Below are 25,815 nucleotides of genomic sequence, written 5' to 3' on the forward strand. Positions count from 1 at the left end.
TGAGCCACCGTGCCACCCACGGATTATAGGAACTTTCTAACTTGTAGAATGAAAGGCAACAGAGTTAAAATCTTTTCTGACTGAAGTAATAATATTGACACTACTTTTATTTAATGTGACAAATGTTTGTGCTCATCCAGAGAATAAAGCAGTATTTTTTCTTAATTTGACAATATTTAAGGATTTTTGGCATAGACATTGAACTGGATTAGTAAATAAAATGTTATAAAAGAGAGTCAGAAAACACGTCCTTTTTAATATGTTGTTTATTTTACGAATGTACAGGAATAAGAGTTTGGGAAGATGCCTTGTGCTAAGAGGCATAAAATATACAGCATAGTTGATCAAATACATACAATTTCACAATTATGTAACAGGTTGCAAATCTCATTACACTTGGCACTTCTTCAAATTTTCATTTAAAAGCAAAGAATGCAATACAACAATTAAGGGAATTATTCCAAATGTTACAGCTCTAAAGATCTACACTCAGTCCTACACAAATATTTCAAGTAACAGCACCTGAAGTAAAAATAAAAATCAATTTAGAAACCTGTAAATTTACTGTTTTATTTTTACTATTTAAATTATTGCAGGCAAGTTGCGATGAAAGCAGTTTTTCGGTAAAATGATCTGCAACTTATTCTTCAAATAAAATAAAATATGAAACCAAAATAGGCTAGCTGATGGAATGATGTTTCTGCCTATCCAGTTACAGATCTCCTAAATTGCTTAATATGCCAAAGACTGTTTAGTTCTGAGACATTTTCAATTGACTACAAAGGAGACTTGGCCAATTTCTGTTCAGTATACAAATGAGTTAGGCTGCTATCAATACAGGAAATCTTGGCATTTTTCTTTGTATATTTTATCCAAAGAGACAGATAAAGAGTTTCAGCAACAGCTTGCTTCTTTGAATTACAGTATTTCAGCTTTGCTCATGTCTACACGCACGGAATAGGAGTTTTCAAAGCAAATTTTTTTTTTCACATCTCTGTCTAATACTAGAGTTTGTTTATCTGGACACAAACAAGCTTGCGTCACTCTGATTAACAATAACTTAAAAAAGGGGCCACCCTGTCAATCTTGCACTGAAGGACACCATTTTGATTTGCCAAGCCTCTGGCACAGAGACAGTGTTTACAATTTTTGGCTATAAACTTTGCTCAGCCTACAACCTGTAAAATAATATCACAGAAACTAATATGCCACCAACAGGAACGGGTTACTTGCACAAGCAATACTCCTGTGCAGTCAAGGTGGATCATATTTAAATAATTCATTTCATAGAAATAAAAATGCAAGTTCTTATTTTTTCAGGCTAAAACCAAATTGACTCACCTTTAGCATTTCAAAAAATGATATTTGAACCCAAAATAACGGCTTTTAAAGAAGGTAAATAAAAATAAACTGCAACAACTCATTGACTAATCATTTTAGCATTAAATACATAGTGACAGCTGGGTGAGGAGCTCTGCTATTGTTAAGGATGAAAAACAAATAAAGAGGAGAGGGAAGTTGACTGGTTGCTCTAGGATCCCTGTAAAAATTAAGCATAGAACCCCTGTGGCAGAGAGAATAACACAGTTTTTTTAAAAAAATCCTTTAAAAACATGGCTTACCAGACAATGTGGCCAAACAACTGCTGTAAGCCACTCCAAGGTGTGATGAGGAGAGGGATTATATCTATGTGATGAATATTACTAAAAGAGTAATTTGCCATAAATTCTTGAAATTCTGTGATAAAATTTCTTTGTTTATTATTTTAATAGATGTGTTTTATTTAAATGAATTAAATCATCAATTAAGATAGCAGACTTTAAATAACAATGCATGTGCATGTATGCTAATATTGCACAAATTAATTTCAAGAATTAAGCTTTTAAATACTTCATTGCAAAGAATTGTGACAAACGTGACCTAACATATAAAAAGAAGCTAATCGATGATAATTACATGAATCGGGGTGTAATTTTAATGAACGAATCAGAAGTTGGATCAAAATAGCTGAATCAGCAAGTTTCTGACCCTTTTGCAGCCACTATAAAATTACACTGCTTGGTAATAGGGAAAGATAATGACCAAGAGATTCTTCTGCCTTCCCCATTTAGTGGAACTAGTAGTTTAATAGGCTATAGCAGAGTTGCACTCTCAGGCTAATCCAGAAACTCTATGAGTAATGCCTCTGAAATGTCCAGAAAGACTTATGTCTTTTCAGAACAAGCTGCTTTGGGCTTCTAGTTAAATAAAAAAAATTAATTGTTTGCAAAACAAAGATTTCTTACTGTTGGATCTCATTGCACCACAGCGAAAATACTAAAATATTTGTCCCCTTACTTCATTGGTACTATTTGGTCCTTGATCTCCTCTATGGGAGTGGCAGTGTGCAATTCAGCTCCCTGACTGAGGCATGGCCTTTGTTGCATTGCCACAAATGGGAACAATTAGCCAATGATCAACTGAGACAAGAGCACCATATAGAAATTCACCGAATCACATTTCTGTTGAGGCTAGAGTGATGCCTAAATCTTTTACTCCAGTATTTTTTTTCATATCCAAAGCATGTTCTGCATAAAGACATAATACACTTAATCTTTTGTTTTATTCTTCTCTCAAATTATTAATTAAAATATTTTATTTGAAACTTTTTAAAACAAAAACACAAAACTCTTGAAATGCACAGCAAATCCAATAGCACTTGGAAAGTTAAAAAGCAGTGGTCCTGATGTGAGTGGATTCTTGACTTGTTGTCTCAACTGTACAGGTGCTGCGCTGGCCTGCTGTGTAATTCGAGCACCACTTTTTACCCAAATTAATCCTGACTTTTAGTCATGTACAAACAAGAGATCAGAGTTGGGCAAAATAGAAAACACCAAACTTGGTGGATGTACCCATGCACTGCTGATATAAATTAATATTTTGAGCTAAAATTCATAGAATTTTATTCTCAGTATTTATGAGAGAATAGTTTGGTTGCTGAACGCAAACAGTCACAATATTCCATTCTGTACTCGACAAAAAGTACTTTACAAAAGTCTAAGGGTAAACTGTTAATAGTGACATTTTTACAGTAATGCAATAGACATTTATTATTTATTCATAGACTGTAGAACCTTAGACAGTACCTGAAAGTTGCAAAAATAATTCAGTGTTGCACTCCACAGTGTTTCACTCTCAAGTCACTGTTTTTCAAGCAAATATAATTGGCACTATTGAATGCATAGTGAGAACTTCAATATCTTGCTACAGGCTTTCCCTACAGTCTTTGAAATGATTACAGTGAGTGTTAACTTCAGCTCATGTCACATTATCCATGAAGACATGAGTCATTTATGCATGAAATACATTCTGATAGTTGTCAAGTTATCGGCTTACAATGAATGGACCCATCTTAGCAAACAAAAAGTTAAAATATCTGGATTCTGATAATCACTGAACAGTACTCCAAAAATCTTGGTAAACAAAAATAATAAATTAAAATGAATAAATTATACCTAATACATCAGTACCTTGGTCTAAACAAGTTGTAGTTCTGTATTTTCATAAATTATATTTTACTTATAAAAATAAGTTTGGTGCTGATGTGAAAGATGATGTCAACTCTTATGCAATAGCTTTTGTGCATAGAAGTCTCTACAGGTCTCACAGCAACGCTGATACCACCTCATGTCTTGACAGAGGTTCGTCTCTCGTATTATTTTGCAATACACTTGCCACTGGTCCTTCAAACATTTAAACGTCAAAGCAGCTATTGAATCAAAAGAGAAAACAAAAGGAAAATGAGTTATATTGAATACATCAATATTACATTTCCAAACTTACCTTTGAATCTTTAATCATTCCTGGGTTTCCACTCCTGCGTACCTTTTGCTTCTCTGCAGTGGGCACTGATGTACCTTTAATAGATAACTGTTGTCCTCCAATATTATTCACCAGTGCACAGGAAACATGAGCTTTAACAAGGAGTATAAGCAGGTACTTCAATTATGAACTAAATCAGTTCTCGGTGGAGGGCCCACAAATGATTGCAGAGGTGGTGTCCCATCTCCAAGACCAGGAGGCCTAATTCAAGTCCCACCTGCTCCTGACCAGGTTGATTAGGCAATAGATTAAATTTGTAAAAATCAGTTCTCAGTCGACATTCTACATCTGTGCACTTCAGTAACAAACACTGGACAGTGATCTGCAGCAGGCATCTGAAATATGTCCCGACTGATCTTCTGCTGATTCAACAGAAGATTGGATTATGATGCCTTTTTGGTCACCGCACCAGGCTCAAGAATAGGGTGCTTTATATAGCCCCCAATAAACTCTGTCTCAGCTCAATTCTGTTTTAATGTTATTGAACTGAAGTGTTTATATTAGTTGATAATTCTGTTAAGCGACAAGCTCAAATTTTGATGCAGGTATTTAAAACAAAAGTCAACCTGTCCTATTATGTGATGACACACTTATGGAACAGGTGGGATTAAAATGTGGGTCTTTTGGCTCTGGATGAACACACTACCATAATGCCACAAGAGCCCTCAAGTTAAGGTTCACATTGCCCCCACTTAGCTCACAGCTAACATGGTGATGGAAATATTGGCCTAAAGTAGATGGTGGGTTTTCCCAGGAGAATCTGAGGCAAAATTGAGAAGAACACAAATTGAAAATCAAGAATTTTGATACAAACGTTTTTTTTCTAAATTCAGGAACAAGTTATTACTGTAATCAATAACAGTTCAGAGTGGCTGCTCTCTTTATATGCTCCACCATCAAAAACCAAGGTCCTAAGTGTGTGAACCTACACCTTCTAATTAATGGTCACCATGAAGCTGCACTTAGCTATAATGGTAAAGTCATTAAAGAACTTATTGACATCTTGCAAAATGAGAACAACTCCATGTTGAGGTAGCAAACAGTTGTCTGCTTCCTTTAAAATCCTTGATGTGAACAGAAAGTTGCAAAGAAACATTGACAGATTCAATAAGTGGAAAAAACTGTATCAAATGATGTTGACTAAGTGGAGACATGAGGTCAATTACTTCAGAATATTTGATAAATGGTGAGTATCTGTAAATGGTGAGGAACTTTGGGTGAGCAGATAAGCTTGGGGTGTACATTCACATATCGTGAAAAGCTAAAGGGCATGTACAAAATAAATTAAATGTCTAATTAATTATTGGCCTTTGATCCGAGGCTGGAAACAAACAACAGAAATTGCTGCAAAAGCTCAGCAGGCCAGGCAGCATCTTTGGAGAAAAATCACAGTTAATCTTTTAGGTTGAGTGTTTTCAGTCCGGGAGTTATGTCATAACTGGATACATAGAACATTACAGCACAGTACAGGCCCTTCGGCCCTCGATGTTGTGCCGACCTGTCATACCGATCTCAAGTCCATCTAACCTACATTATTCCATGTACATCCATATGCTTGTCCAATGACGACTTAAATGTACCTAAAGTTGGCGAATCTACTACCGTTGCAGGCAAAGCGTTCCATTCCCTTACTACTCTCTGAGTAAAGAAACTATCTCGGATTAGGGCCTAATTGAAATACTGGATTCTTTTCTTTTCTCTTTATTTATTCACAGGGTGAAGGCATCACTGGCCAGACAGCATTCATTGCCCATTCCTAATTGCCCAGAGGGCAGTTATAGAACACAGAACAGTACAGTACAGACCATTCATCCCACAATGTTGTGCTGACCTATTATCCTACTAAGATCAATCTACCTTGCATACCCTACATTTTACTATCTTCCATGCGCCTATCCAAGAGTCACTTAAAGTCTCTGAATTATCTGACTCTACTATCACTGCTGGAAGCTGATTCCACATGTCCACCACTCTCTGTGTAAAAAACCTTTCTCTGACATCTCCCTTTTACCGTCCTCCAATCACCTTAAAATTGTGCCCTCTCATAACAGTCATTTCTGCCCTGGGAAAAAAAGTTCCTGACTAGCCACTCTACCTATGCCTCTCGTCATCTTGTACACCTCTATTAAGACACCTCTCATCCTTCTTCACTCCAATGAAAAAAACTCTAACTCCCTCAATCTTTCTTCATAAGACCTGCCCTCCAGTCCAGACACATCTTGGTAAATTCCCTCTCTAAAGCTTCCACATCCTTCCTATAATGAGGCAACCAGAACTGAACACAATATTCCAAGTATGGTCTAACAAGGGTTTTATAGAGCTGCAGCGTAACCTCACAGCTCTTAAACTCTATTTCCCTGCCAATGAAAGCCATCACACAATACACCTTCTTAACAACCCTATCAACTTGGGGAGCAACTTTCAGGGATCTATGGAAGTGGACACCAAGATCCTTCTGTTCCTTCACACTGTGGGATTCAAACCCATGTCCCCAGAACCCTACTTGGATCTCTGGATTAATAGCCCAGTGATAATACCACTGGGCCAGAGTCAACCTCATTGTTGTGGATCTGGAGTCACATGTAGGCCATACCAGGTAGGGAAGGCAGTTTCTTTCCCTAAATATTTTGAGTTAGCCACATGGGTTTTTCCAGTAACGGGCAACAGATTCATGGTCTTCATTAGACTCCTAATTCCTGATATTTATTGCATTTAAATTCCACCCCATCTGCCATGGCAAGATTGAAACCCAAGTCCCCAGAACATTACCTAGGCCTCTAGATTAACAGTCCAGTGATAATACCACTCAGCCATCACCTCCCCAGAGCTAATAGGAATGGGCAATAAATAAAACCATAAGAAGTCGGATAAGGAATAGGCTATCTGACTTGTCATGCCACCATTCAATAAGATCGTGGCTGATCTTTTCATGGACTCAATTCCACTTTACCGCCTGCTCATCATATCCTTTAATTCCCTTACTGTTCAAAAATCTATCTTTGCCTTAAAAACACTCAATAAGATGGCCCCAATTGCTTCACTGGGCAGAGAATTCAACAGATTTAAAACCCTTTGGGTGAACAAGTTCCTCCTCAACTCAGTAGTAAATCTGCTCCCCCTCATTTTGAGGCTGTGGCCCCTTGTCGCAGTTTCACCCCTCATTGGAAATTACCTCCCTGCTTCTATCATATCCATTCTCTTCATAATTTGATGTGTTTCTATAAGATATCCCTTCATTCTTCTAAATCCTAATGAGCATAGTCCCAGTCTATTCAATGTCTCCTCATAAGCCAACCCTCTCAAATCCAGAATCAACCTAGTCAACCCTCTCTGCACCCCCTCCAGAGTCAGTACATCCTTTCTCAAGTAAAAAGACCAAAATCATTAACTGTACTCCAAGTGTAGCCTCACCAGCACCTTATACAGTTGCAGCATAACCTCCCTGCTTTTAAACTCAGTCCCTCTAGCAATGAAGGACAGTATATTCCATTTGTCTTCTTAATTACCTGCTGCATCTGCAGACCAACATTTTGTGATTCATGCACAAGGACACCCAGGTCCCTCTGCGCTGCAGCATGCCATAATTTTGCACCATTTAAATAATAGTTTGTTTTGCTATTATTTTAACAAAATGGATGTGGGTCTAGCCAATGCCACTGATATCATATGAAGAAATTTAAAACATTGTTTGAGAATCACAGCTCTAGAAAGATATAATAAACTTGGACATGGGTGCAGCACATATTCACCAGAACAACACTGGGCTGAAGGTGTTCTGGTTGATATTACATAAACTGGGTATGTATATTCTAGAAAATTGAAGGTTAAGGTATGGTGTATTTGACGTGTTTAAATTGATATGGTACGTACAGGAAAACTACTTCTTCTCAGAGATAATGGGAACTGCAGATGCTGGAGAATCCAAGATAACAAAGTGTGGGGCTGGATGGACACAGCCGGCCAAGCAGCATCCTAGGAGCAGGAAAGCTGTTGTTTCGGGCAAACTATTTCTTCTGTTGGGGATGTAACCTTAAAATTGATAGCTCAACCGTTCAGGGTTAATGTCAGGAAGTCAAAAACTATAATGGAAATCTCGCCACTCTATGAAATTGTTGAGGCTAGGTCAATTAAAAATTTCAAAACTCTGATTAATAGATTTTTGTAGAAGGTTAGGGTAATAAGGATTGTGGAAGCAAAGCTGGTAAATGGAGTTAAGATTTGGAATAACAATGATCTATTTCAATGGATGAACATGTTGAAAAGGTTGAATAGCCTGCTCCAGTGTCTATATGTTAATAATAAGACAGGAAACACACAGTTTGCATAAAATTCAGTACATGTGACATACTGGTGTCACCTGAAACTAATCATTAACATTACTGAATATTTTATTTACTATACCGCCTGATACATGTACAAATTTTTGAAATATATTGATTTAATGTGTCAACTCGGTACCCAAATAATTTAAAACTGGACTTAACAGAAAACATACATCGAAAAAATGCGATACTGCTTAAATAATCCAACTTATGAAAGCAATTATTAGGTTGTTGAAACATTCCATTGCAAAGCGCAACAAAATATGCCTTTTGGCAAACTGTGCTCCATGCGGAATGTTTTCTGTTAGCTGATGTTATGGTTCTACCTGGTTTGATGCGATTCATAGGTATTGATTTGCATAATGCATGACAGCTACATGAAGTCTAGTTGCAAATTTACGGGATCGATATATTCAAAGACAAGTAAAGAAGGAGATGTTGGGGTAATTATTTACTGGCTCCACTGAGTTGAAAGAGGGCTGTAGCATCATGGAAATCATTCAGAAAAAAACTCACATCTTGCTCCCAATTTGGCCAATAATGTCTTGAAAGGGGCCTACCATCAGATGGGGATGTAACATGTGCCTTAAAATCAGAGAATTTTTAGTCTGTAAAATGAGGATTAGCATATTAGCAGGCAAGCGTGTGCAGTGCACACAACACATGCTCTGCCAGCTTATATCCGGTGGCACAGCTCCCAAATACCGAGGGTCAAAACCCAGAAAATAATTCAGGATATTGTGAGCCCTATCCCTGTCTATTAATGCACTACTTTGGGAGTTTGCCATGAGGACATCTTAATGCTACTCCATGAATTAGGCTCAGTATGCAACCAATAGACATACTGGGAGCAAGGCCAGTTAATGTGGGTCCCGTTCTGGAGTTTAATAAGCAATCAATTGCTTGACTGAGGCCAGGAATTTCCTTTAGTTGCTGTCGATCATTATCAGATGCCAAATGTAAGTAGGCAGAGCTGGAGCAGCTTTAGGGAAATTGCGCTATTAACTGCTGCTTAAATGAAGATAAAATCAAACCATACGTTTCAGCATTCTTTCAAAGAACTTCTTAAAATACAATCAATTTTATAGTATTGATTCTCAAAATATGTTAATTGACAGACCTCTTTTCAAATGAGTTAATGGTCGCAGGTCCCTCCTAATAATCCTACACATTATGATAAGAAATTGCTGAATGTAAAATTTTAATAATGGTTTTAGGAAAACAGATTTTCACTTGTGTGTGTATATCAGTGAAATGGGTATGTTGTACACTATAGAGGCTCTCTCTGTTCTTGGGAGTGTGGCAGTGGCTGAGGCCCAGAGTGGATATTTGGTGCTTGGTGAAGAGGTAGCTGGTGAACCAGGCAGAAGTCTACCTAGGAATGCCTTCAAGTATTGAAGTATAAGTTTATTTAAATGAAAGGCTTTTCTTCACAGGATTGATCTGACTGTGTACTTTCATTCCTTTGGAAGTGATTTCCAACACTGACAAAATCATTTGTCGGCATTCACTACAGTATGGGAGTAACTCTTTGACAAGTTACTCAAGAAACACAAACAGCAGGTGGGAGCGATAACCTTCTCCCCAGTTTCTTGTTGAACCACAGGATGGAGGGGATGCCCCAAGCACAAGGCATGCAGACAGAGGGCCCAGCTTTTCGGTATGTGTCTAGAGGCTGGAGGTCCCTGAATTTTGATTGCTTCCTGGAGTTAGGACTTCCTTCAAAATAGGCCTGGTGCCAGGTCTTGCTGTGATCATCATTCCAGATGTCCTCTCACTCCAACTGTTTCCAGGGATCTGCTGGTGTCATCTGTAGAATTTCACAATCTCTTGCATAAGATGTATCCCTTGTCTGGTAGATATCATGTTTACCAGGGCCCATCATGTGTGTGCATTTTGCTAATGATAGGTCCAGTTAGAATGAGAAGGTCCTCAAATTTGTGACAGTGATTGGACTCCCACAGATGTACGGCATCATGGATTACACATATTTAACCATCATTAGATTGACCTGCAGTTTCTGACAATTGAAAAGAGCCCACTGGAATAATGATAGGCTCATATTCTGGAAGGTACTCATAAATGTCTGTGCCAGATAGCATGGAAGCTGCCATGTTGTCTTCACTGTGTCACAGCCATGTGTCCTCAGATCTTTGTACCTTCAAACAGAGTTTGATACCCTTCAAAGATGTCTCTCATGACACTTGTGAGGTGTCCCACAGTTGATCACAAACAAGCTGAGCCACATGAGCACAATAGACTGAAAACTACTGGGTTGGTGAAGCTGGGATTTACTGGACAGATCTCAGCACTTTTCAATATGCACCAAAAAGAGCTGTGGAGAATGATTGTGACCCCCGAAATGTTCCCTCTAAACTGTGCAGTAATCAAAACATTCCCACACACATGTCGTCCATGTTACCATCATATACAGCTGTACCAAAATAAATTAAAGAGGACACACACTTAAACAAATTGCATTCCCACGACAAATTAGAGGGTACTTTGATGGTTACCACACCATATCTTTGTGGAGGTGGTGGCTATAAATCCCACAGCTGCTCACACATCCAACATAGATCCCCATCATAGCATTATAGCTGAGGGTATGAAGTCATGTAGAACATTATCTTGAATCAACTGTGTCACCCTAACCAACAGCAGGTGTTTCCACACTATTAATCCTTCCATCACACAGTTTAATTTTTATTCATTCATGCGGTATGGGTGTCACTGGCTAATTCAGCTCCATAATTGCCAAGAGGATAGTTACATGTCAACCATATTACTGTGGGTCTGGAGTCACATGTAGGCCAGACCAGGTAAGGATGGCAGTTTCCTTCCCTAAAGGGTATTAATGAATCAGGTTAGTTTTCCTGACAATCGACAATGGATTTATGGTCATCATCAGACTCTTAATTCCAGCTTTTAATTGAATTCAAATTCTACCATCTGCCATTATGGGATTCAAACCTGGGTCCCCAGAACATTACCTAGGTTCTAGATTAACGGTCCAGTGATAATACTACGAGGCCATTGCTTTCCCTGACATTCACATAAGACTATAAGAAATAGATACAGGAGCAGGCTGTTCAGCTCCTTGAGCCTCCTCTGTGATGCAGTTGGATCATGGCTGATCCAGCATGCTTCATATCTATATCCTCTGCATTGGTTATTCATTATATCTTCTTCAGGCTGGATGGCTATTTGGGTTGTGAGAGGCCAGAAATACAGACTGAGGCTGAAGATTATAGTTGAGTTACATTTCAGAACAACTGACCCAATATCAGAGATAATGGGAACTGCAGATGCTGGAGAATCCAAGATAACAAAGTGTGAAGCTGGATGAACACAGCAGGCCAAGCAGCATCTCAGGAGCACAAAAGCTGATGTTTCAGGCCTAGACCCTATCAGAGAGGGTTGACTCAATATCAGAATCATTAGCATCCATTTCTACTTGTAAGCAGATAAAGTGTTGGGATTGAATTTTCACTGTGATGAAGAGCATCTGTTGTTATGAACATGGTGGAAATCAATAGTGGAAATGGCAATGCATTCGTTTTCAGTAACATCATAAATTTATAACTCACTGGGTCAGGAAAGTGTGATATTTCATTGAAGAATCAAAGTGTTCCTCTGTGGGAAGTTCAAGAATTATTATTGACCTCTAGAGCTAAGAGTCTGGCTCACAAAAAGTGAAAGATTTGTCAGTTGCCTATAAATAACCCACCCATAATCACAAAACTTAAAGATTCTGCTGAAGTATGTTTGCATTGTGGATAAGGAATATGAATCCCCTGTCGAACTAATCACATCTTCGTTTGGTATATGTCTCAAATATGAGAAGACACCACCATGACCATCTGAAAGCATTCCATTAGCTTGGTGGTTATGGACCTGAAAATATGGACAAAAATCATAATATTTCTGTTACATTTTGTAAAATGTGCTCACTCGGTTCAGTTTATTTATAGTATTTAACAAGGACAAACATATAATAATGGATAAGGTCATAGTAAGGTGGATTGGCACAGATTTTGGAAAACAAAGAAATTTCCAACATATAACAGAGGCATCATAGAATCATATTGTAAGGAAAGAGGCCTTCAGCCCAATGGGACTGTACCGATTGCTACAGGGGATTTGATAAGGTGGATGTTGAACAGATGCTCCCCATTGCGGACAGCCTCGAACAAGAGGTCATAGATATAGGGTGGGAGGAGGTAGGTTCAAAACTGAGATGAGGAGAACTACTTCTCTCAGAGAGTTGTGAATCTGTGGAACTCACTGCCCCAGAGTGCACTGGAGGCAGACTCAATCAACAGATTCAGGAAAGAAACAGTTATGTTTCCGATGAAAAACAGGACAAAGGACTATGGGGAGCAGGCAAGAGAGTGGAGTTGAGACGAGGATAAGATCAGCCATGATCATGTTAAATGGTGGACTGGACTCGAAGAGCTGAATTACCTACTCCTGCTCCTAATTCATACGTTCCACTGATATGAGAATCTGCAAATAAGGTTTGAGACATATGAGAAGTGAAAAATAGTAGTGAAGAATATTGTTGCAGGAAGTCCATTCAGAAAAGGTTTATGGGAAAGAAATCAGTAGTTGATGAAATGTTATACAATACACCAGCAGATTGGCCACAGTGCAAGCTGCACATGGCTCTGAAATGGGCAGTATACATATCAAACAGGTTTCCTGATCTCAATTGCCACTCAAGGATATTTGCTGGAAATAACGAGGCTATTTTCCTGAGCAGGAGAGAAAACTAGTCAAAAATCATGCAAACACAGACAGAAAATAAAAGGCTTGTTTAGAAGTTGGTTAATTACTTCCCAAATCTAAGCCAACAGTCCTTTACCTACATATGTAAACTGATGCTTTATTCGACGTTGAGCAAATTCAGTAACTGAATGAAGTTTGGATTCCAATTTTCCAAATGCACAAATAGAATATTTTGTTTATTCTTTCAGAGGGTGTGGATGTCACTGGCAAGACCAGCAATTATTACCCATCCCTAATTGTCTTTGAACTGAGTGGTCAGGCCATTTCAGACAGCAGTTAAGAATCAACATGTGGGTCAGGTCAAACAGGAATGTGGAATATAAACAAAAGAACTGAGGGTGGAGGCAATCTGAAACAAAAATCAAAACCATTGTAAAAACACAGTAAGTTGGGCAGCATCTGGAGAGAAACAGAGTTAATATTTCAAGTCCAGTGACCCTTCATCAGAACAAAAGGTTTGATTTCCTTCCTCAAAGGGTATTAGTGAACTAATCAGGTTTTTATGACAACTAACAATAGTTTCATTGTCACCATGACAGAGACTGACTTAAAAATTCCAGATTTTTTTATTAATTGAATTTAAATTCTACCAGATGGCATGATTTACAATTCCGGGTACGATCTGTTGAGACAGAAATAGGGTTAATGTTTTGAATCCATACGACTCTTCTTCAGAACATAAACAAGCAATCATATTAGATTTGAAAGCATAACTCCTTTTCTCTGAAGATGCTGTCAGATCTACTGAGTTTCTCCAGAATTTTCTGTTTATGGTTCAGATTTCCAATATCTGAAGAATTTTGTTTTTATTGTGATTAGTCATAGAATCATACAGCCATGCAGCATGGAAATAATAGCTTTGGTCCAACTCATTCATGCCAACCAGGTTTTCCTAAACTGAACTGGTCCCATTTGCCTGCATTTGGCCCATATACCTCTAAATTTGATTTATTGCAGTCATGTGAACCTGTCCAAATGTCTTTTAAATTTATAATTGTACTCATCTCTACCACTTCCTCTGGCAGCTTATTCCAAATATGCACCACCCTCTGTGTGTAAAAATTGCCTCTCAGATCCTTTTTAAACCTTTCCCTCTTACCTTAAAATATGCTCTCTGGCATTGCACCCCTCTCCCCTACCCTGGGAAAAAGACTTTGGCTATTCACCTTATCAATGCCCCTCATGATTTTATAAACCTCCATAAAGTGACCCCTGCAGCCTCCCATGCTCCAGGGAAATAAGTCCCAGCCTATTCAACCTCTTCCCAAAGCTCAAACCCTCTGTTCTTGGTAACACACTTGTAAATCTTTTTTACAACCTTTCCAGTTTAATAACATTCTTCCTAGAGCAGGGCTACCAGAATCAAATCTATCTCCCTAGATGATTCACCAGCATCACTGCATTACTGATGAAATTGCCACCATATCTGCGTAATCCTGCTAGCACAGACAATTGGGACACAAATTTTATAAAACTTTTCCTCATGAACATACTCAATTTTTGTTTATTGTGTCAGAACCCATATCAATAAATTACACATTTAATTGTGTCATATCCTAACACACTGCTCCATCTGACATTACCAATAAATTTTATCAAAATATCTATAGATGTTATAAAGAATAAAAAGCAACATGTGCGTTTAAGAAACTAGAGCAAACATGACAGTTGTCTTTGTTGTCCAGTGAGCTTGACCTTTTGGCTTCCCAGAGGATTGAACTTAGCAGAATTTAGGTGGTGTCAATATTTTGTTTCTTTTTATTCATCCACAAGATGTAAATGTAGCATTTAATGCACATTTCTAATTGCCTTTGAGAAGCTAGTGGGGTGAGTTACCTTCTTGAACAGCAACAATTCTGAAAGGGGCAGCTCCAGTGCTGACAGAAGGGAACTCAAAGGGGGTTCCGAATTTTGACACTGCTGGTAAAGTTCCAAGCCAGAATGGTCTGCAACTTGGAGGAGAACTGCAGGCGATAGTGTTCCTATACATCTGCTGCCTTTTTATTTCATGGTGATAGAGGTAATGGGTTCTGAAAGTGAAGTGGAATGGTGCATTTTTGCAACATTTTGTAGATGCTGCACACTGCTGCTATTGCATATCCATGGTGAAGGGAATGAATGCAGAAGTTGGTGGATAGGGAACCAATCCAGCAGGCTGTATCCTGGATGGTGATGAGCTTCTTGAGTGTTGTTGGAGCTATGCTCATCCAGGCAAGTGAGGAATATTCCATCATACCCTTGACTTGTGCTTTGTAGATGGTGGACAGGTTCTGGGGAGTCAGGAATTTGTCTACATTGCAACAGTTTTTACACTTTAAAACTTGTCTGTAAAGAAAAGAAGCACAATATTTTCAACATGCCACTGGAACTGATTCAGAGTAAGTCTACCTTTTCCAATCATACGCATCATTTTCTAGGACTTTGTGAGGCTGGTAAGTCCTACAAAAAATGTAAATGTATTCTTTCTTTTCAAATGACTTCTATTGCATGGAAGAAAGAAAGACTGACATTTATTTATTACCTGCCTTGGAGATAGCTAAAAGTGCTTTACATGCAACACATTACTTTTGAACTGTAGAGATTAGCAAATGTAGCACACAATTTACACAGTGCAAACTCATAAATGACAACTTACCTTAAGAGCTTGTTTAAGTCATTCACTCTATCTCAGAAAGTTTAATCAATTTGAATGATGGCTGCAAGAAATAGTTTGTTGTGATTTTGCTACTTACCTAGTCTGGGTGATGTGATAGTATTCACATTGACTTTTTCATTGCATGGTTTTAAATGGCAAGGTCTATAGGCTGCAGGCTTTTCTGATAGGAAGCAATCACTTCCATGCCTTCCTGTCACTTTGTGCATACACTGGATTACTCGTGATTGCATCCCTTTTCCACAGGTAACGGAACACTGTAAGTAAAGATGCAGAAGTAGTTAGGCAGCAACTTTTTCAGTCAATACTACTTTTCTGTGTTAGTTTATTGTAAAAGATGCCATTGTTAGAGACAAAAAGTTGCACTTTAGTTTCTGATGGCAGTATGATGAGTGCAGATTGAATCTGCTAAAGATAATTTGTCATGAGTATGACCTTGACTGAGAAGAAAATGAGCAAAGAATGTTATTTATATCATAAAACACTGAAAGATCAATCAGAGTCTACCCATCCAGATGCCTTTTAAACATCTGGTTTATCTAGTTCAAAAATGCATTCATTAATTTACAAGTGTTGGAGTTTTATAACCAGTCATAGGTTTATACAGCATGGAAACAGACCATTTGGTCCAACTCATCCTAACCAGATATCTTAAACTGAGCTAGTCCCATTTGCCAGCATTTGGCCCATATTCCTCTTAAACTATTCCTATTCATGTGCCCATTCAAATGCCTTTTATATGAAGGCAACTTCATATAAACTGACGTTTTCCCAGCCACTATCAGTTCTGAGGAAGGGTCACCGGACTTGAAATGTTAACTCTTTTTTCTCCTCCACAGATGCTGCCAGACCTGCTGAGCTTTTCCAGCAATTTTGTTTTTGTTCCTGATTTACAGCATCTGCAGTTCTTTTGGTTCTTAAAGATAGTGACACATTCTGCTGGTGGCAGTCACGGTTAAAAAGATTGGGTTTGTGTGTATTGAGGAGTGAAAGAAGGTTCCAAGGGAGGACAGCGGGTGAAGCCAGGAGCATGGTGGAGTAAAGCGTCCATTTTGTCAGGAAGAATAAAAGCAAAACATATGATCTAACTTGAGGGAAATTGCAGAGCTTGGAGATGCTGAAGGTTATGAGTGTCCTAGCACTTGAATCACAGAATTAATATGCTTGTTCAAATTGATTGCTGTAAAAATGTAATTTTCAATTCAAACAGAATTTTTCCTATAAATTGAGAAAACCATGCAAACTACTGTTTTATCTCTTACATTCAGTGTGTTAGACATATGTATGTGGAAGATTACACCTGAAAATTTCCCATTGTTTATTAGCTTTGCAATACTTTGCAACAAACACGACTGTCATTGATATGATGAACATTATTTTCAGTTTATTTGATAATCCAGGTTGGTTAGTATCTGACAATGGATTGCAGTTTACTGGCAAACTGTACTGAGTGGGGAATGATCCATAGTCATATTTGTCATTCACTATTCATAAATTTGTTCCTCTGAGACAGGTAAGAAGGGGTAAGATTAAGGAGCCTTGGACGACGGGTACAGAGGTGCTTCTTGTCAAAAAGAAAAAGGCAGCGTACGCAAGGTGGAGGAAGCAAGGGACTAGCACAGCTTTAGAGGATTACAGGCTTGCTCAGAAGGAGCTCAAAAATGGACTGAGGAGGGCCAGGAGGGGGCACGAAAAAGGCTTGGCAGGAAGGATTAAGGAGAAACCGAAAGCATTTTACCCATACGTGAGGAATAAGAGAATGATCACGGAGAAGGAAGGGCCGATCAGGGATAGCGTAGGGAACTTGTGCGTGGAGTCTGAGCAGATAGGGGAAGCCCTAAATGAGTTTTTTGCTTCGGTTTTCACTAAGGAAAGGGACCTTGTTGTGAATGAGAACTTTGAGGAGCAGGAAAACTGGCTTGAACAGATCAAGATTGAGGAAGTTGATGTGCTGGAAATTTTGGCAAACATTAAGATTGATAAGTCCCCAGGGCCAGACCAGATTTATCCTAGGTTGCTCCGTGAAGCAAGAAAGGAGGTTACTAAGCCGCTGGCGAAGATCTTTGCTTCCTCACTCTCCACAGGAGTCGTACCGGAAGATTGGAGGGAGGCAAATGTTGTTCCTCTTTTCAAGAAAGGGAATAGGGAAATCCCTGGAAATTACAGACCAGTCAGTCTTACATCTGTGGTCAGCAAGGTTTTGGAAAGAATTCCGAGGGATAGGATTTATGACTATTTGGAAAAGCATAGTGTGATTAAAGGGAGTCAGCATGGCTTTGTGAGGGGCAGGTCATGCCTTAAAAATCTTATTGAGTTCTTTGAGGAAGCCACGAGACAGGTTGACGATGGTCGAACAGTGGATGTGGTGTACATGGACTTTAGCAAGGCATTTGATAACGTTCCCCACGGCAGGATCATTCAGAAAGTCAGGAGGTATGGGATACAGGGTGATTTGGCTGTCTGGATTCAGAATTGGTCGGCTGACAGGAGGCAGAGAGTGGTTGTAGATGGTAAGTATTCTGCCTGGAGGTCAGTGCTGAGTGGTGTCGCGCAGGGCTCTGTTCTTGGGCCTCTGCTCTTTGTAGTTTTTATAAATGACTTGGATGAGGAGGTTGAGGGGTGGGTTAGTATGTTTGCTGATCACACAAAGGTTGGAGGTGCCGTTGATAGTATCGAGGGCTATTGCAGGCTTCAATGAGACATTGACAGAATGTAGAGCTGGGCTGAGAAATGGCAGATGGAGTTCAACCTGGATAAATGCGACATGATGCATTTTGGAAGGTCGAACTTAAATGCTGAATATAGGCTAAAGGCAGGATTCTCGGCAGTGTGGAGGAACAGCAGGATCTTGGTGTTCAAGTGCATAGCTCCCTCAAAGTTGCCACCCAGGTGGATAAAGTTGTTAAGAAAGCATATGGTGTTTTGGCTTTTGTTAACGGGGGATCGAGTTTAAGAGCCGCAAGGTTATGCTGCAGCTGTACAAAACCGTGGTGAGACCACACTTGGAATATTGTGTCCAGTTCGGGTCGCCCTATAATAGGAAAGATGTGGAGGCTTTGGAGAGGGTGCAAAGGAGGTTTACCAGGATGCTGCCTGGACTTGAGACCTTGTCTTAAGAGGAGAGGTTGACTGAGCTCGGGCCTTTCTCTCTGGGGAGAAGGAGGAAGAGAGGTGACCTGATCGAGGTGTACAAGGTAATGAGAGGCATGGAAAGAGTTGATAGCCAGAGACTTTTCCCCAGGGCAGGATTGACTGCCACAAGGGGTCATAGTTTTAAGGTGTTAGGAGGAAGGTATAGAGGAGACGTCAGAGGGAGGTTCTTCACCCAGAGACTTGTGAGTACACGGAATAGTTTACCAGTGGTAGTCGTGGAAGTGGAGTCAATAGTGACATTTAAGCGACTGCTAGACATGCGCATGGACAGCAGTGAATTGAGGGGAATGTAGGTTAGGTTATTTTATTTTATTTTTGGATTTGGATTATTCCACGGCACGACATTGTGGGCCGAAGGGCCTGTACTGTGCTGTACTTTTCTATGTTTCTAGGCTCAGTCTAATAGAATGAATGGTACATACCATCAACTTAATGATCATCAAATGTTGAGCAACAAAGCAAGATTCTCACACTGCACTGTTGCATTTTCATGGCAACACCAATGGAGAAGGGATTACTATCCCTAAGACAATTCAAGCTCAGAAGGCAACTTCAAATGACCGTACCCAGTAACCAAATATTTAGCCATTTGAGACATGGGACATTCTTCTTCAAATACTAAGGAGAATGAAAGCAATACAAGCTGAGACAGCAGATCAAGGCTACCAAGACTGTTCACCGTCTTGACTGTTCAACAGAGTAAATATTATAAATATAAATAAAAATATTTGGATATCAGCAAAGGTTTTTAAAAATGTAACCTGTATATTGCTCTGTTTTAACCCTATCACTTAATATAGACACTTATCTCCCTAAGGAATGTAATGTTTGTACATAATAGTTAATTGTAATACACGTCTACTGGATTTTTCAATACCTGCTACTATATTTTAAAAAAGAGTAAGAATTCACACATCAGGAAAAACAGACTACTTAAGGCAAACACACACTACCGACTGGATTTGATGTTCAGTTCGTGCTTGGTTGGTTGAACTTAGCCATGGTAACTGGAGGGGTATTCCAGGAACTGAACAGGATACATTAATTAGGGTTTGTCTCTAAATACCCAAATAAACATTGTAGAGGTAGAGACATCACATTGACCTTTGGTTATTGGTCCACCGACAATGCAGGAAAATAACTTATTGGCATCCAGCATAAAAAGAACAACGGGATGAATTGTGCATCAACGTGGGGTTACAGTGGATATGGGGTGAGGAGTGCCACAAATAAAATGGAATTATGTTAAGTGCTTATCTAATGAAGTCATATTCCAAAGCAGATCACATTCAGTCACATAATATTAATGTCCTAATGCAAGTACAAGGCTAATAACATTTCAACATTTTCTGATGAATTTGCTGTGCATTAAACTCTTTGCATTATGTGGTTATGTACAGCAGGCATAGAATTCTATACCTGACCTTGTTGTCTGAGTTAAGTTCAGCCAACTGGAGCACTCTTGTTGGCTTCAGCACCCTAGGCCTAGGGAAGGGGAAGAATTGGAAGAGGTTACCATTCTTTCAAAAGGACATCTGCTGGAAAACAACTGTTCATGAAAATAATGAGCACAGGATTCACATCTAAGTTTCACTCAATGCCGCTGTTTTATTTGTGCTAATTTGGCAAAACTAGTGCAAAAAATCATAGAATTTTAAGCACAAATTAGGCGTTTGTGATCTTTCTGCAGTTGTTTAAAAAGGCATGCTATAAACCAGCTTTGTCCAGAAAACTGATCATTTTCAAAATTGAATTAATTGCCATAATGAGGTTATGGCAACTGTGCCCATTGCAGTCTTGCAAGGATGACGTAAAAATTAGGCTGTGCTTTTTAGATACCAGGACATTGATCGCTGTGTTTGAAACAAATTCTAACAATCTGACTATTGTACTGCAAAATAACTAGTAAATATTCTATTTTTTATTTTAAAGACATTTCCAAAATTTAAAATGAGTTACTCAGAGATAATGAACTGGACATTCTGGTTAAAATGTTTACTGTTCGCTATAAACCCAGTTTCTGTTGTATTATTCTAAATGTGCAAACTTCTCACTATCAAGATGATTAGTTTTAAAGAAACCTCTAATGTGTTGATGTTGTTTTGAAGTTCTACTGAAACCTGTGTCGAGTTTACAAAATCTTCCAAGTTTTGATACTGTTCTCTGCAGACCACAATGTAGGTTATTGACACATATCAGGAGGAGCAGGGTCGTAATACCATTCATAGAACACATAACATAGAACATTGATCAGTACAGCACAGTACAGGCACTTCAGCCGACGATGTTGTACTGAACTTTGACCCCAATCCAAAGTTCTATCTAATCTCAACCCCTACCTTATACTATCATCCATATGCCTACCTAAAATGCCTCTAATGAGGCCGACTCCACTACCTTCTCCGGCAATGCATTCCACGCTCCTACCACTCTTGAGTAAAGAGCCTACCTCTGATGTCTCCCCTATATCTACCTCCACTCACTTTAAAACTATGGCCCCTTGTAATAGCTACCTCCACAGTAGGAAAAAAGTCTCTGGCTGTCCACTCTATCTATACCTCTGATCGTCTTGTACACCTCTATCATGTCACCTCTCATCCTTCATTGTTCAAAAGAGAACAGCCCTAGCTCTCTCAAACTTTTCTTGTAAGACCTTCCCTCCATTTCAGGCAACATCCTGGTAAATCTCCTCTGCACCTTTTCCAATACCTCCACAACTTTCCTGTAATGAGGCAACCAGAACTGAACCCAATACTCCAGATGTGGCCAAAACAGGCTTTTGTATAGCTGGAGCATAACTTCTTGGCTCTTGAGCTCAATCCGACTTTTAATGAAAGCTAACACACCATACGCCTTCTTAACAACTCTATCCATCTGGGTGGCAGCTTTCAGGGAATGGTGGACATGATCCCCAAGATCCTCTGCTCCTCCACACTGCCAAGAAACTTTCCATTAACCCTGTATTCTGCTTTCAAGTTTATACTTCCAAAATGAATCACCTCACACTTTTCAGGGTTAAACTCCATCTGCCACTTCTCAGCCCAGCTCTGCATCCTATCAATGTCCCTTCGTAACCTAGAACAGTCCTCCGCACTGTTCACAATGTGACCCACCTTCGTATCGTCCACGAACTCACTAATCTGCCCTTCCACTCCTCCATCCAAATCATTTACAAAAATCACAAGTAGAAGACGACCCAGAACAGATCCCTGTGGTACGCTACTCGTAACTGAACACCATGTTGAATATTTTCTGTCCACTACCACCCTTTTCCTTCTAAAAGTCAGCCAATTCTGAATCCAATCTGCTATATTTCCCCCTATCCCATGCCATCTTACCTTCTCCATGAGCCTACCATGGGGAACCTAATCAAATGTCTTACTTAAATCCATGTATACCACATCCACTGCTCCACCTTCATCCACATGTTTGGTCACACCCTCAAAAGAATTCAATAAGGTTTGTGAGGCATGACCTACCCCTCACAGATCCATGCTGACTATCACAAATCAAACTGTGCCTATCCAAGTGATCATAAATCCTATCTCTCAGAGCCCTTTCCAATAATTTGCCCACCACTGAACTAAGACTAACTGGTCTGTAATTTCCGGGGTTATCCCTATTCCGTTTTTTGAACAAGGGAATGACGTTTGCCACTCTCCAATTTTCCAGCACTACACCTGTGGACAGTGAGGATGAAAAGATCATCGCCAAAGGCCCTGCCATCTCTTCCCTCGCTTCCCATAGAATCCTTGGATAAATCCCATCAGGACCATTCAATCCCATTCAATGAGGAACTTGCCATAAACCTTTCTTATGTCCAAAAGCAATGATTAACCACGGCTCTATGTTTGCTGTCATTCAGCCAATTTCATGTCAATGCTGTATTGTACAGTTTATTCCATGTCACCTAACTCACTTGCAAGTCTGTTGTGCTATCAAATATTGATCAAAAGCAAATGGATACTACTACAATCATCAACCCTCTCTGTTCCCCAAACAAAATTCTCAAGTAATGATTTGATAGTAACAATTTCTTGCTCTTCCTTAGTTAATCTAACATTTGAACAAAGTGATTATCTGTCCAAAGTATTGTTTTGAGAAGCAGCCAACTACCAAGGATAAACTGACTGACTTATAGCTGTTCGGCCATAAACTTGCTCACGCGTGCTATGCGGAACATTATTGAATATCTTTTCGAAGTTTATAAACACTACAGCTGCCGCATTGCCCTCATCAACTGTCTCAAATCATCATCAGAAATCTCATACATGGTCATAGAATCAGAGAAATGTTATGGCACTGGGGAGGCCATTGTGTTTGCGCCTGCTCTTCAACTGGGCATCATTACTTTGTGCCGATCTCCCAATTTACCCTCGTATTCTTACACATTCTTTCCATCCTAATAATAATCCCTCTCAAATGCCACAATAGAACCCTCCTCCAACACGCAGTGCATCCCACATCCCAACTACTTGTTGCGTGAAACAGATTTTCCTTACATCAGATTTCCTCCTTTCGCCGATCACTTCATGGTTATGCCATCTCATTCTCGTTCCTTTTACAGAGGACAACACTTTCTCGGTCTGTCCACTCTATCCAATCTGCTCAAGATTTTTGCAAACCTTGATCAGACCTGCTCTTATCATTCCTCTCTCCAGGGAGAACCGTCCTACTTTTTTCAATCTATCCTCAAAATTGAAGTTTCCCTTCCCAGGAACTATTCTCATAAGCCTCTTACGCACTCTCTCCAATACACTCACACCCTTCTATAATGTGGTGCCCAGGTTGGTTTACAATATTTCAGCTGAGGTCTAATGTGTGTTATACAGATTCAACATCAGCCCCCTGCTCTCACACTCTGTGATCCTATTATTAAAACCAAAGACACTGTCCGCTTTATTAACTGCTCTCTAGGCTCGTACTACCATCTTCAATGATCTGTGCATATTCCCCCTGAGAACTGTACCCCCCCTCCCCCTTTTGGTGTTCTCTTCCAATTTTCTTCTGTCCATAAGACATAAGACCATAAGACAGAGGAGAAGAAGTAAGGCCATTCGGCCCATCAAGTCCACTCCTCCATTTAAATCATGGCTGATGGGCATTTCAACTCCACTTCCCTGCACTCTCCCCGTAGCCCTTGATTCCTTCTGAGATCAAGAATTTGTCAATCTCTGCCTTGAAGGCATCCAACATCCCGGCCTCCACTGCGCTCCGTGGCAGTGAATTCCACAAGCCCACCACTCTCTGGCTGAAGAAATGTCGTCTCATTTCAGTTTTAAATTTACTCCCTTTAGTTTTAAGGCTGTACCCACGTGACCTAGTCTCCCCGCCTAACAGAAACAACGGACTCTACCTGCAAGTTAACCTTTAGAGAATCCTGGACCAACGCTCCTAGATCCCTTTGCACTTCTGATTTGTGAATTTTCTCACCGTTTAGAAAATAGACCATGCCTGTATTCTCTTTTCCAAAGTGCAAAACCTCACATTTACTCACATTGAATTTCATCAGCCATTTCCTGGACCACTCTCCTAAACTGTCTAAATCTTTCTGCAGCTTCCCCACCTCCTCAGTACTACCTGCCTGTCCACTTATCTTCATATCATCAGCAAACTTCACCAGAATGTCCCCAGTCCCTTCATCCAGATCATTAATATATAAGGTGAACAGCTGTGGCCCCAACACTGAACCCTGTGGGACACCACTCACACCGGTTGCCATTCCGAAAAAGAGCCTTTTATCCCAACTCTCTGCCTTCTGTCAGACAGCCAATCCTCAATCCAAGCTAGTAGCTCACCTCAAACACCATGGGCCCTCACCTTGCTCAGCAGCCTCCCGTGAGGCACTGTATCAAAGGCCTTTTGGAAGTCTAGATAGATAACATCTACTGGGTTTCCCTGGTCTAACATACTTGTTACCTCTTCAAAGAATTCTAACAGGTTTTTCAGGCACAACCTCCCCTGACTAAAACCACACTGACTTGTTTTAATCTGACCCTGCACTTCCAGGAATTTAGAAATCTCGTCCTTGACAATGGATTCTAAAATTTTACCAACTACCGAGGTTAGGCTAATTGGCCTATAATTTTCCATCTTTTGCCTTGATCCTTTCTTAAACAAGGGAGTTACAACAGCAATTTTCCAATCATCTCGACTTTCCCTGACTCCTGTGACTTTTGAAATATCACGACCAAAGCCTCCGCTATTTCCTCAGCCACCTCCCTCAGAACTCTAGGATGTAGCCCATCAGGGCCAGGAGATTTATTAATTTTTAGACACTTTAGCTTTTCTAGCACTTTCTCTTTTGTAATGCCTACCGTACTCAACTCTGTCCCCTGGCTCTCCCTAATTGTTGGCATACTACTCATGTCTTCCACTGTGAAGACTGATGCAAAGTACTTGTTAAGTTCTTCAGCTATTTCCTTATCTCCCATTACTAGCCTTCCAGCATCAATTTGGAGCGGCCCAATATCTACTTTTGCCTCTTGTTTGTTTCTTATGTATTGAAAGAAGCTTTTACGATCATTTCTAATATTACTAGCTAGCCTACCTTCATATTTGATCCTCTCCTTCCTTCTTTCTCTCTTTGTTATCCCCTGTTTGTTTTTGTAGCCTTCCCAATCTTCTCATTTTCCAGTGCTCTTGGCCACTTTATAGGCTGTCTCTTTTTCTTTGATATATTTCCTGACTTCCTTTGTCAGCCATGGCTGTCTAATCCCACCCCGGATAATCTTTCTTTTCTTTGGGATGAACATCTGTACTGTGTCCTCAATTACACCCAGAAACTCCTGCCATTGTTGGTCTACTGTCTTCCCCACTAGGCTCTGCTTCCAGTCGATTTTCGTCAATTCTTCTCTCATGCCCCTGTAATTACCTTTATATAACTGTAACAACATTATATCCGATTTTGCCTTCTCTCTTCCAAACTGCAGACTGAACTCTACCATATTATGATCGCTGCCTCCTAAGTGTTCCCTTACTTTAAGGTCTTTTATAAAGTCTGACTCATTACATAGCACTAAGTCCAGAATAGCC

The 25,815-nt window shown here is 39.7% G+C and overlaps 1 protein-coding gene across 1 annotated transcript in view; it reads right to left on the reverse strand.

The window, feature by feature from the left end:
* Window positions 1–288: 288 nt before the first annotated feature.
* The window catches only part of LOC125450680 (A disintegrin and metalloproteinase with thrombospondin motifs 19-like), a 456,336-nt gene continuing 430,809 nt past the window's right edge, over window positions 289–25,815 (reverse strand). Inside the window, exons 22-23 of the mRNA XM_048526734.2 lie at window positions 15,707–15,884; window positions 289–3,748 (exon numbers count right to left, since the gene is read on the reverse strand). Coding sequence (XP_048382691.2) covers window positions 3,597–3,748; window positions 15,707–15,884 — 330 coding nt within the window. The 3' untranslated portion in view covers window positions 289–3,596. The remainder of the gene's footprint in view (window positions 3,749–15,706; window positions 15,885–25,815) is intronic.

The sequence above is a fragment of the Stegostoma tigrinum genome, chromosome 3, assembly GCF_030684315.1.
Source record: "Stegostoma tigrinum isolate sSteTig4 chromosome 3, sSteTig4.hap1, whole genome shotgun sequence".
Taxonomy (NCBI): Eukaryota; Metazoa; Chordata; class Chondrichthyes; order Orectolobiformes; family Stegostomatidae; genus Stegostoma; species Stegostoma tigrinum.